Source organism: Mirounga angustirostris, unplaced genomic scaffold, assembly GCF_029215605.1.
Source record: "Mirounga angustirostris isolate CCGP_5_RB_7025 unplaced genomic scaffold, mMirAng1.0.hap1 SCAF_11, whole genome shotgun sequence".
NCBI lineage: Eukaryota > Metazoa > Chordata > Mammalia > Carnivora > Phocidae > Mirounga > Mirounga angustirostris.
In genome coordinates, this window is record NW_026991719.1 from 65859214 (window position 1) to 65872127 (window position 12914).

Sequence of the window (12914 nt, forward strand, 5' to 3'; positions counted from 1 at the left end):
CTTCTTATTTGCATACATTTCTGAGCAGGAAGTTATGCGCAGAACTTTCAGTTTCTGTGGGAATATGTCCTTCATTCTAATATAATTTAATTCAGTGCTCCCTTTTGCTTTTTCTTTCTCCTCTACCTCTTCTTGGGGAGAGAATAGTCAAAAATAAATGTTTCAACAGATCTCGCGGTGCTATTCGAGATTCCCTATTTAAAAAAATAGAAATGATGCAAAGCAGCCTGTATTTTCCAGGCTTTGGAGCTGGGACTGCAGTGTTCTGAGCTCAGTGAAAGCAGTCAGGGGAGGAGGCGGGACTCCGGCGAGTTCCCCTTCCACCTTCCCCCACCCTTCTCTTCCCACCTCTCTTCCACCTCTAGCTGGATTTCAGCCTTTGCTGCAGCTGCTCTCTAGCCTCTAGCCCTTTGCAGGACCCAAACAACAGCGGCCTTTGTTCCCAGGATGGTGATCCGTGTGTATATTGCATCTTCCTCTGGTTCTACAGCGGTAAGGAGGGTGGGGAGACCACCTTTGTTTTCCTACACACCAATCTCCTGCTGCCCCAGAACCGTTAAATTGCAGAAGTTCATCTGGGCAGCAGCTACTTCAGAAGGCACATGCGTCTTCCATCCGTCCTCCCCTTCTCTTTCTTTCCTTTGTTGCTTCGATTTCATTTTCCCATGGAGTTTAGCCTTTTGTTTGCCTTATGATGTTAAGATCACATTTCTACTCGGAAGGAGAAAAAAAGCTACTGAGTTTTGGTAGATGGGAGATGGTGGTAATAGGTCTTTAAGGTTGTGGAAGAAGTCAAGTAAAATCACACACTGGTGAGTTTCAGGAGTGGAAAATTTGACATTTGTGCTCTAGGTATGAGACGAAGGGCAGGCGTGCACTTCTGTAAGGATGTAAAACATGTGCTAACTGATGACAATTGAGTGGAGGCTTACTAGGCATTGTGATTATTTTTGAAGTGAGTCCCCCTTTAATTAGAGTTATTTTGCCAGTGTGTAGGAGAGGGTGTTCAAATTCAGCCTAAAGAGTGTTAGAACTAGACTGAATGGGAGGGGAACTGGGGAACAATGATGCAAAGTTGTGGGGTTTTTTAAAAACGTGACAAGGGACCTGTTTTTTCTTTCCATAGTGTCCCTTATTTTGACTTTTTCTTTTTTTTCCTAAAGATTTTCCTTCTAACAGTTTTTTTTTTAAGATTTTATTTATTTATTTGACAGAGAGAGACATAGCGAGAGCAGAACACAAGCAGGGGGAGTGGGAGAGGGAGAAGCAGGCTTCCCGCGGAGCAGGGAGCCCGATGTGGGACTCGATCCCAGGACCCTGGGATCATGACCTGAGCCAAAGGCAGATGCTTAACGACTGAGCCACCCAGGCGCCCTCCTTCTAACAGTTTCTAACTGCTTAAGATATATTGAGAACTAAAAAGGCAACTAACAAGTAAATGGCTTCTTGTGTAGTGGCAAACTCCAGTTGCTGCTTCTTCAAATGATAGGACAGTTCCCCTCTGGATTCATGTGCTTTTAATTTAAAGTAACAATTCTTCAGCAGCTGTGGGAGGCAATAGGATAAAGTGGGGTGAAACCTGAGTGTATATCCATGATAAATGAAAGTGCCTGTTTTTCACAACTCAAGAGAAAAGCTAACAGTAGCAGGAGTAGAATATGTGACTTCCGGATGTAGGACATAGTAACCGCCTCATCTTCTGAGCTTTAGAGCAGCAGCTAGTCCATGTTTTTACTGTTTGTTTTGTTTTATTTACCCCTTAAGTGGGTTTGGGATAAAACTGAAGGTTATGTGAAATCACAAGGACCTTGAACTTTGAATTTTGTCTTCTCTGGACACCATGTGTGGTTGTATTTAAACAGTTTCCTACAGAATACTTTATATTTTTTGAGCAAGTTTAGTTTGAAAACATAAATCTTTTCATATTGCCTTTGAACCTTACTTCATGAGCTACTTGCCTTATTATTATCCACATGTATTAATTCTGATATTTCAAAGTAATATTTGAGTTGCTCAGAGTCTCAAGTCCAACACAATAATTGTAAAATTTTAAAGACCAGCTTAATAACTTTAGTTAAATTCCTAATTAGACTGAACAGATCAGGAAGTTAGTTTCATTTTGGGTGATATGCAATTCCGATACTGCTATTTATTCTTTGCTTTCTTGCTCTCCCACCCCTCCCCCAAAAGCAGATTAAAAAAGAAACTCCTTTCAGAATTTCTATTAATGAACAATTGTACCTCTCTCTTTGTTAAGACTTAAGTTTCTAAGAGCCTTAAAAAAATGACTGCTGTCTCTTATTTTGTACGTTGTTGGACTGGATTGCTGAAGACTATACAAATAGGGAATATTTATGCTATTTTTGTTTTATTTCAATTTTTCTTATGAGTAATTAGAGATTTGTGTGTTGTTTCAGTAATTATAGTTTTTATAAGTATGTTATCAAAATTATACATATTGCCAAAATACTTATTTTTTTTAAAAAAAGCGTGGGTACTTTTGAATAGTACTAAAACAGTATAAAGTGAATATACTTCATTTATAACATAAATAAGGACTATTCAGGTTGCAATCCTAAATTTTTTTCATTAAGATTGCTACCATATAGTTTTTAACACAGGATTTAGAAATTTGGGGGCAAAAATCTTAATGGGAACCCAACAATTGCTCAAAGTGAGATAGTCTTATAAGTTACTAAGTGCAGTTCTCTGAAGAGCATTTAAAAGAAAGCTTTTGGTTTTGGATTTTTAATCTCTCACTGTTTTCTGACCCCTTCTAATGGTTGTTATAAAAATAACCAATATTAGATGTTTTATCAGGCAGAGGAGAATCTATGATAAGTCCAAAACAATATTAACTTACTCTGTTTTTATTTCAAGACTCCTTTTCCCTCATAGCCTGATTTAAAAAAAAAAAAAAGAAGTTTTCAAGTGTTTACTCAACTCTGCCGCAATACAGGTAGCCCTTTCTTCTCAAAAGTTTAGAAATGAAAGCAAGTAGGTTGGTTTTTGCAATGGATTTATTGAAAGCCATAATAATAATAATAATAATAATAATAATAATAATAGGGACACTTAAGTGTATCAGGTACTATCTCATTTTTTTCTTGACAGTTTCTAGTCCTGTGAATTAAGTTTTATGATTATCTCTGTTTTTAAGATAAGGAAATACAAGTTCAGAAAGGTTAAACAACTTTCTCAAGGTCACATAACTTGGAAGCCACAGAACTAGAACCCAACACAAGCTGTTTGAATACAATAACATGTATTTAACCACCAAGAAATACATTGTCCCAGTGATTCAGGTAGAGGAGGCATGAGAAGATAAATGTGAACATGAGGTGAGAGGTACAGAAATGACTATGCCCTGTATGTGGAAGAATTGCCTGAGCATATATATATACAGGGATTAGAAAAATGAGGAGTTTATGTCGAAGAGGGATAGTATGTCTAAAGTTGAATGTCAGTAATTGGGGTAAATGACTGTTCACTCAAGGCCAGTGAGATAGAGAATGAGATAGAGACATGCCCATTTGGAACTGTTTTTTATAGGTCAAGGTATAGAAATTCAGGCCTTAATACTGTTTCTTTTTATGGAAACCATTTAGCAGGAATGCAATTCCAAAGTTGTCTGTCTAAAGGAGATGACTTCTGCCTGTTCAGAACTGTTTGTGCATGTCTTGACCGACTGTAACACAGAAGTATACACTTTTTTTGGTCGAGATTGTAATGCCCTATAAATTTATATTTAATGGAAAAGGAATAGTAAACACAGACCCTGTGTAACTTAATAAATTTCAATAACTTTTAACAAAAATCAGCATTGGCCTTTGATGAGAATTGCTAGAGTGATGATTGCTTGGAAAATTTTGACTGGTTTGGGAGGATTTTTTCTCATACTTCTTTACCCTGGACCCATAACAATCTCCATTTTATGGTCTCTATGTATTCTAGGTATGCTTGGTGTAGAAATGTTAAGAATGTGGTGGATAGATGGTTTCTGAGGGTTTTACTTATGAAGTGATTTTTTAAAAATGATCTCTTTTATGACTGCTAAAACATAAATTATTATCCATGTAAGAAATGAAATATATATAATTTTTCTTTATGGCTGTATTCACTACACAAGTTATAAAAACAAGTAAATAAATGCTTGTGATTGTCAAAGCATGAGTCACTAGTCAGTATTTTTTTTTCATTTGGATAATATAGATGTGGGATAATAAACTACAGTTCTTCATATAAGATTCTCAAGTCATTGTTTTTAGGTGACAGAGTATTTTGCTGCTCCTACTCTGCATTTATAAATTGAACATTGATTTGATGTATGCTATGGTCTTTGTTATAGCTGTCAAGGTTTGTTCGGATGCTGTTTAAAGGTATTCATAAACTACTTAAAAGAACAAAATCAGAAACTGTTCATCATATGAATGTTTGGACATACTTTTTTATGCTCTAAACAGTGGAAAATGACAGCATTCACTTGGCAAATGCAGGAACTCAATATCAGTGCTTTCAACTTGCTGCCTTATATTTGATGACTGACTTCCTAAATTTCACAGCAACAATGGCAAAGTTTTTGGAATAATTTGGCCCAACTTAAAGAGGCTTGGAAAACACAATTATCAGCAATGATGATTCTTGAGCATTTAAAAGTCAAATGGTTGGGGCAACTGGGTGGCTCAGTCGTTAAGTGTCTGCCTTCGACTCAGGTCATGATCCCAGAGTTCTGGGATCGAGCCCCATATCGGGCTCCCTGCTCAGCGGGAAGCCTGCTTCTCCCTCTCCCACTCCCCCTGCTTGTGTTCCCTCTCTCACTCTGTCTCTCTCTGTCAAATAAATAAAATCTTTTTTAAAAATAAATAAATAAATAAAAGTCAAATGATTTTAGGGAAGAATGTGTTTTGGAAATTTAGTATAAATTTAGATTTATGATCTGGTAGAAGAGAAAGATAAGATGGATTTATCTCTAGCTCAAAGACTAGTTTCTCTATTGAGGAGGAGTTTTGATCAATACACCATAGGTCAGTTCTCCCCTGGATTGGCCTGGGAAAAAAATAAATAAATTGAAGCCCCAGACACATTTAGGTCAAATGTTCTAATTCTCTGTAGTTAATCTCTAAATTCTTCTCTAGGGGTGCCTGGGTGGCTCAGTCGTTAAGTGTCTGCCTTCGGCTCAGGTCATGATCCCAGGGTCCTGGGATCAAGCCCTGCATTGGGCTTCCTGCGCAGCGGGAAGCCTGCTTCTCCCTCTCCCACTCCCCCTGTTTGTGTTTCCTCTCTTGCTGTGTCTCTGTCAAATAAATAAATAAATAAATTTTTAAAAAAATAAAAAAAATAAATTCTCTAAAATACACATTGCACAAACATATATCTTTTAGAGAAATATTTTCTGCTAATTAACCGAATTATCAAGGGTGAATGTAATATTTCATTCCTTACTGATAAACATATTGAGAATCTGTCGGTTACTATGACCATCTGTTTGCTTTCAGTTCTGCTTTGTAGTCCACTGGAAGGCCTTTTAAACCTAGTACTTAATGACTTCCTCCAATCCAGACCAAGATTAAACAAATGTATAATTAGAGAGAAGGGGTGGTTCATTTATGATGACTTTTTTTATTAATATGAGAGGCAAAGCTGACATTTTACACTTGGACAGTTTAGCAAAATTCTAAGCAAAGGGATTATTTGCTAGCCCAGTCCCTCACATTTTGGCTTTATCAGGTTGTTTTAAGTTTTGCAGATGCCAGAACATAAGGCAAAGGTTAAATATAAGTTTAAAAATATCATGACAAATTCAAAGATTGTATATTTAAAAGTATTTAGTGTCAGTGTTGTTAATTTTTTGTTTTATTACTCCTTCATTAACATGATTAATGAAGATTTGACTCCACTAATAGTAAAAGCTAACATTTATTTAAGCATCATATGTATACCAGGCACTGTGCCCAGTGCTTTATGTACATTATCTTAATTAGCTTAATCTTTATATTAACACTGCGATATAAGTACTATTATTAGATCTATTTCATTAAATTGGAGGGAGTATCTCTAGACCCAGAAACATTACTGCTTAAGATCAAAGAGTTACAAATGACAGTACTGGGATTAGAACCCAAGTTGTTCTGGGGGCACCTGGATGGCTCAGTTCTTGATCTCAGCTCAGGTTTTGATCTCAGGGTCGTGAGTTCAAGCTCCATGTTGGGCTCCATGTGGAGTGTGGAGCCTGCTTAAAAAGAAAAAAGAAAGAAAGAACCCAAGTTGTTCTGACTCCAGAGCCCACTCCTAAACTGTGTTATTTACACATCTGCATAGTGTATAGGTATTAAACAAGAATTATGTCAGTAGTACATTAAAATATTGTCATGTGACTATGAAACTATAATTGCCATTTAAAACTGGATGATACCTGAAAAGAAAGAAAAAGACTAGATGATACCTAACCAGGCAAATGTGTCTTCATCCATAATCTGTACATGAGAGTTAGGTGGGACTGGGGAAAGTAAGTGGGGTGGTTAGTAGCATCAATTTCAGATATATTTTAGTTCTTTTTTTGTTAATAAAATTGCCTAACCAAGGGCAGATTTTTAAATAGCATGTGTGCTATATATTGAACTCTTATGACTTTGATTCGCTTCCCTGAAAAGTATTTTGATGTTGCTCTATAGGCCCACACAATTCAAAGGTGGCTTTTTATGATTCTGTAAATCTTCTAAATTCATCAGTAAGGCAGTGCTGCTATGACTTGGATTCTAGTCTTTGAGTTCTGTCCCTTTGGCTTAGTCCTTTCTGGAAATGAGACCTTATCAGAGTTGGAATTAAAGCCATACATTTTTGCTTCGGGGATTTCCAACAGTGAGTCAAGACAAATAGTACTTTACCTTTTAAATACCAGAGAATATTTATTTCAGTTAACAGTTATAATATGAGAAAATTTTGTCTATTTTACCACTACCACTTAGCCAATTATTTTCATCAAGTGCAGCATATTTCTCGATGTTACAATTAAAAGTAAATACATACTTAATAGTAGTTGCATGAAAAAATAGTAGCTGCATGATATTACAAACCATTCTGTGCAGCGTGATATTTCAAAGTTGATTTAGAAGGAAGATGAGCATAGACAATTACATAATATATTAAAAATATGATAAATCATCTCACTTTAATTTCTCAGGCAAATATTTTGTCAGTGAGCAGGGATAGTGGTAAGAACTTTACATATATCACTGAATTCTTGTGAATGAATTCAGTAATCTTGCTCTGTCCATTTTTAAGAAGAGGAAACAGACTCAGAGAGCTAACAAAGCACCCCCCCCCAGGTTTGTCTGATGCCAGAGCCTTAACAATTATGCTATTTGACCTTCTGGTTGATATTTCTTTTTTTAAAAAAAAGATTTTATTTATTTATTTGACAGAGAGAGACACAGTGAGAGAGGGAACAGAAGCAGGGGGAGCAGGAGAGGGAGAAGCAGGCTTCCCGCCGAGCAGGGAGCCTGATGCGGGGCTCGATCCCAGGACCCTGGGATCATGACCTGAGCCGAAGGCAGACATTTAACGACTGAGCCACCCAGGTGCCCCAATATTTCTTGATTATCCACTTGTGAATGTGGCTCTGAAACTAATTTAAAAGTCATTGCAAAATTGCTTTTCTGATAAACTTGGAAAATCATGAAAAGTACTTCTTAATTGTTTTATAACTGTTAACAGGAATAATTCCAGTGGCCTAGTATATCATGTAGAGAACTTAGAACTCTTCAGGGGCACCTGGGTGGCTTAGTCAGTTAAGTGTTTGACTCTTGATTTTGGCTCAGGTCATGATCTCAGAGTTGTGAGATTGAGCCCTGCATCCGACTCTGCACTGGATGTGGAGCCTGCTTAAGTGTCTCTCTCTCCCTCTTCCTCTGCCCACCCCCCACCTCTCTCCCTATCTAAAAAAAAAAAGTTCTTCAGAGCAGACAATCAAAGTCATAATAGCTCAATATATACTATTACTTAGAATGCAGAATATGTGCTTTTATCCCAATATAAGAAAAATACTTGCATAAGGCAGTCTAACTAATAGTAGATGAGACAAACTGTTTTTAGAAGGTGTTTTAAGCTTTTAGCTACAGCATGTAACCTTAAGGTGTGGCATGTGTAATTGCTTGTTGCCTATGTGATCTTTAGGTCACTAAACCTTTCTATGTTTCTCATAACCCTCACAAATGGAATATAAATGACATAAAATGAGAGTATCATGGAAGAAAGCTTCTATAAGTGTTGTTTTGGGAATCTATTACTGAAAATTACAGAATTTGATTTCACGCTTCCAGAAACCTAAACATAATTGGTCTTGTGAATCAGCTATTTTGAACTGAAAATATGCAGTGGTTGGGGTAAGGCTTTTTCAGTAAATTTCTACTTAAAAATTTAGGAATATTAAATTTAAATCTTCTAAGAAATGTTGAGAGGACAGTCAGGGGTGGTGGTGGTAATATAGAGAGTCGGACAGGTGACAAGACAAAGACCTGGTAAATTTTAAAGGAAATAAGTAGGAAGTGTATCAAGATCCAGAATAAGGCCAATTCTATACCAGAGTTGGAATTTATGTGAATTTTTTGAAAGAAAAGCTTGTTGAAAGGCAAAAACAAAAATATTATAAGGAAACTGTGACTAAACATCGACTTATTGTCCAGTTGCATTAGGACTTATGATTACATTTTGAAGTTTAAATTAAATAATAATATTTGTTTGGTATGTGTTTTATATCCCCTTAAAAATGGTATGGTTATGATCAGACTCTGCATGGGGGCTTTAAGAGAGTTTATATATCTCACTTGGAATTCAATCTGACTCTACCAAAATGTTGACCTCAACAACTAAAACTATACAACCCAGGGAAATCTTATACTGCCCAAATGTCAGGGACTGTTCCGGAGAGATCCCACCAGCCACACAGTATGTGTGTACTTTTGAAAGTCAGTGACTCTAGATTTCATGAGAAGTAATGCACTATACGATGCTTTAAAACACAAAACATCTAACACAATCTTATCTAAATAATTTATGTCTAGATGACCAAGTAGATTTTTTATAAATTAATATCAAATTACTTTTTGAAAATCACTCATTTATAAGGATGGATTTGATTTTTTTAATACATAATGGGGTTTGATAAAGAAATATTAGAATTATACTTTTAGGATAATGTGTAAAACTAGGGAAACAGTACATAAGTATATTATTGCTTGGAATATATAGAGAACATTTAAAAAGGGGCTACTGATACAACGATTAGATACCTTATTGTGCAGTAGCTCATGTTAAGAGATTCTGGGGGAAGAAAAAGGCAAGATCTGAATTCTTGGGTTGTCAAAACATGAATTGCTCCAACAAACAATCATAAGGAAAAGTAGGTAGACTGTCTCTTAATGAGTGAGAAATTATGACTTAATTCTATACCCACACTTGCAAAAAGGACTGTCATTTGATACCATTAGAAGATTTCTTGAAAATATTTGAAGTTGGAAGGGTAGGCATTAATTTATGTGCCTATTTTGCTTTTGTTTTTGTAAAAATGTATAGCAACTTTTTTTAAAGTTTAAATTCAATTATCCAACATATAGTACATCATTAGTTTCAAGATGTGGAGTTCAGTAATTCATCAGTTGTGTATAACACCCATTGCTCATAACATTACATGCCCTCCTTAATGCCCATCACCCAATTACCCATCCCCCACCCACCTCCCCTCCAGCAACCGTCAGTTTGTTTCCTACAGTTAAGAGTCTCTCATGGTTTTTCTCCCTCTCTGATGACTTCCCGTATAGTTTTCCCTCTCTTACCCTATGATCTTCTGCGCTGTTTCTTGTATTTTACATATGAGTGAAGTCATATGATAATTTTCTTTCTCTGATTGACTTATTTCGCTCAGCATAATCCCCTCCAGTTCCATCCATGTCAGTGCAAATGGTGGGTATTCATCCTTTCTGATGGCTGAGTAATATTCCATTGTATATATATACCACATCTTCTTTTTTCATTCATTTATCGATGGACATTGGGCTCTTTCCACAGATTAGCTATTGTGGACATTGCTGCTATAAACATTGGGGTATAGGTGCCCCTTTGGATCACTACATTTGTATCTTTGAGGTAAATACCTACTAGTGCAATTGCTGGGTCCTGGGTAGCTCCATTTTTAACTTCCTGAGAAACCTCCATACTGTTTTCCAGAGTGGCTGTATGAGCTTGCATTCCCACCAACAGTGTAAGAGGGTTCCTCTTTCTCTGCATCTTTGCCAACATTTGTTGTTTCCTGACTTGTTAATTTTAGCCATTCTGACTGCTGTGATGTAGTATCTCATTGTGGTTTTGATCTGTATTTCACTGATGCCAAGGGATATGGAGCATTTTTTCATGTGTCCGTTGGCCATTTGTATGTCTTTCTTTATAGATCTTGGATACTAGCCCTTTATCTGATATGCCATTTGCAAACATCTTCTCCCATTCCTTAGGTTGCCTCTTAGATTTGTTGACTGTTTCCTTTGCTGTTCAGAAGCTTTTTCTTGATGAAATCCCAATAGGTCATTTTACTTTTGTTTCCCTTGCCTCTGGAGATGTGTCTAACAAGAAGTTGCTGTGGCTGAAGTGGAACAGGTTGCTGTCTGTGTTCTCCTGTAAGATTTTGATAGATTCCTGTCTCACATTTAGGTCCTATCTATTTTGAGTTTATCTTTGCATGTGGTGTGAGAAAATGGACCAGTTTCATTCTTCTACATGGGCCGTCCAGTTTTCCCAAAACCATTTGTTGAAGTGACTGTCTTTTTTCCATTGGATATTCTTTCCTCCTTTGTCAAAGATTAGTTGACCATAGAGTTGAGGGTCCATATCTGGGTTCTCTGTTCTGTTCCATTGGTCTATATGTCTGTTTTTGTGCCAGTACCATGTTGTCTTGGTGATCACAGCTTTGTAATATAGCTTGAAGTCCAGTATTGTGATGCCACCAGCTTTGGTTTTCTTTTTCAACATTCTTCTGGCTATTTGGGGTCTTTTCTGGTTCCATACAAATTTTAGGATTATTTGGCAACCTTCATTTCATATGATTAACAATGAGCCCTTATTCTGTTTAAAAGCATATGATAAAAATGACAGATGGCATGTTGTTGTATAAAATAGGATTAAACTTCTTTTCTAAACATTTTTCTCAATCTATAAAGATTGTCTCTACCACAGTAATTGTTTTAAGTCATACAAGGTGGGTTTCTGTACATAAAAGAACAGATTTTGAGGCCAAGTCAGTGTTTTTACAGTTTATGTCTTAGCTTTCCTCCTCTCAGAATGATGGGCCTATTAGGAAAACAGGATGCACTGAACGGTGAATCCTCTTACACTGTTGGTGGGAATGCAAGCTGGTACAGCCACTCTGGAAAACAGTATGGAGGTTCCTCAAAAGTTAAAAATATAGCTATCCTATGATGCAGCAATTGCACTACTAGGTATTTACCCAAAGAATATAAAAATACTAATTCAAAGGGATACATGTACCCCAGTGTTTACAGCAGCAATATCTGTGCTAGCTAAATTATGGAAAATTCAATGGAGATAACAACTTACCTACTTTCTCCACCAGATCATGAGCTTCTTACTGTCCAGAATATGCTCATACACGGTAAATTTCCAAATAAATATTTGTTGATGTATGAATGGATGACATGTTTAAATTCATGTTCAAACATGTCATTCAAATGGAGATCTGCAGTTAATAGTGGGAAATGTGTGACTAGAACTTGAGAAAGATGGTGGCTGGAGAATAGATTTTGGACTCATTCAGAAAGAAGCACTTGAAGCCATAGGAAAGAATGAGCTCACTTGAAGGGAGGAATTATAGAGTGAAATGAGAAGAGGGCTGAGAACATGGACAGTATATTAGTGGATATTCACATTTAGGATGGTGTGAAGGGAAGCAGGTGCAACAGGAAACAGGAAGATTCATTAAGAGAGATCAGAGTGGCGTCCTTTAGTAGAAACTGGAGTACCGATTAAAAAGGTTATTGAATTCAAAATAAGGAAATCATTAATGATTTTGGCAATAGCAGTTTCAGTGGAATGGTGAGGACAGAAACCTGTTTAGAAAGTGTAAAGAAATGCATTATATAATGAGGAAGAGGTGAGTAGGTAGACTATTTGAGTAGTTTGATAAAAGGAAAAAAGATAGTTGAAAAGAATAAAAATAACATTATTTTAGAGCTATTAAAATAGAACAAAACTAAGTGAACTGGAATTTTGCCTGAAAAGTCCTATTTGTCAGTTTTCCCAGCCTATATTTATAAGAACATTGTTGGGTTTTTTTATTTCATTGTAGAATCAACTTTAAACTAACTCAATTGTTAGTGGCTGAAATATTCAAGAATTAGAATTTTAGAAATGACAGAGAAAGATGAATATTTGTAATTAGAAAACAATGAAACCAAATAAACATTTTTATATTATTTGTTGAAATGTCCAATGAATGTTTTTTATCAAGACAAATCCAGGGGCGCCTGGGTGGCTCAGTCGTTGAGCATCTGCCTTCAGCTCAGGCCATGATCCCAGGGTCCTGGGATCGAGCCCTGCATCGGGCTGCCTGCTCTGCGGGAAGCCTGCTTCTCCCTCTCCCACTCCCCCTGTTTGTGTTCCCTCTCTCGCTGTCTCTCTCTCTGTCAAATAAATTAAAAAATTTAAAAAAAAGGAATATTTTGTTAATCTCTGATTTACCCCCACTGTAAAATAGAAGAAATTACCTTATCCCTACTTCCCATGAATGTTAGTTAGATTTTTTAAAAAATGTGAGTAAAAGCAAGTACTCTGAGTTCCTTTGAAAGAAAATAATTTTTCATTAGCAGCCCAAAATAATTTGTTAAAACTGTTAAGGCAGAATGGCCTTTCTA

The 12914-nt window shown here is 36.4% G+C and overlaps 1 protein-coding gene across 2 annotated transcripts in view; it reads left to right on the top strand.

Annotated features, from left to right (window-relative positions):
• Nucleotides 1-219: 219 nt before the first annotated feature.
• The window catches only part of SH3BGRL (SH3 domain binding glutamate rich protein like), a 93585-nt gene continuing 80890 nt past the window's right edge, over nucleotides 220-12914 (top strand). The window contains exon 1 of one of the 2 annotated variants that reach the window (XM_045879912.3): nucleotides 220-492. In XM_045879912.3, coding sequence (XP_045735868.1) covers nucleotides 448-492 — 45 coding nt within the window. In that variant the 5' untranslated portion in view covers nucleotides 220-447. The remainder of the gene's footprint in view (nucleotides 493-12914) is intronic. The other variant, XM_045879904.3, reaches the window with a different exon arrangement.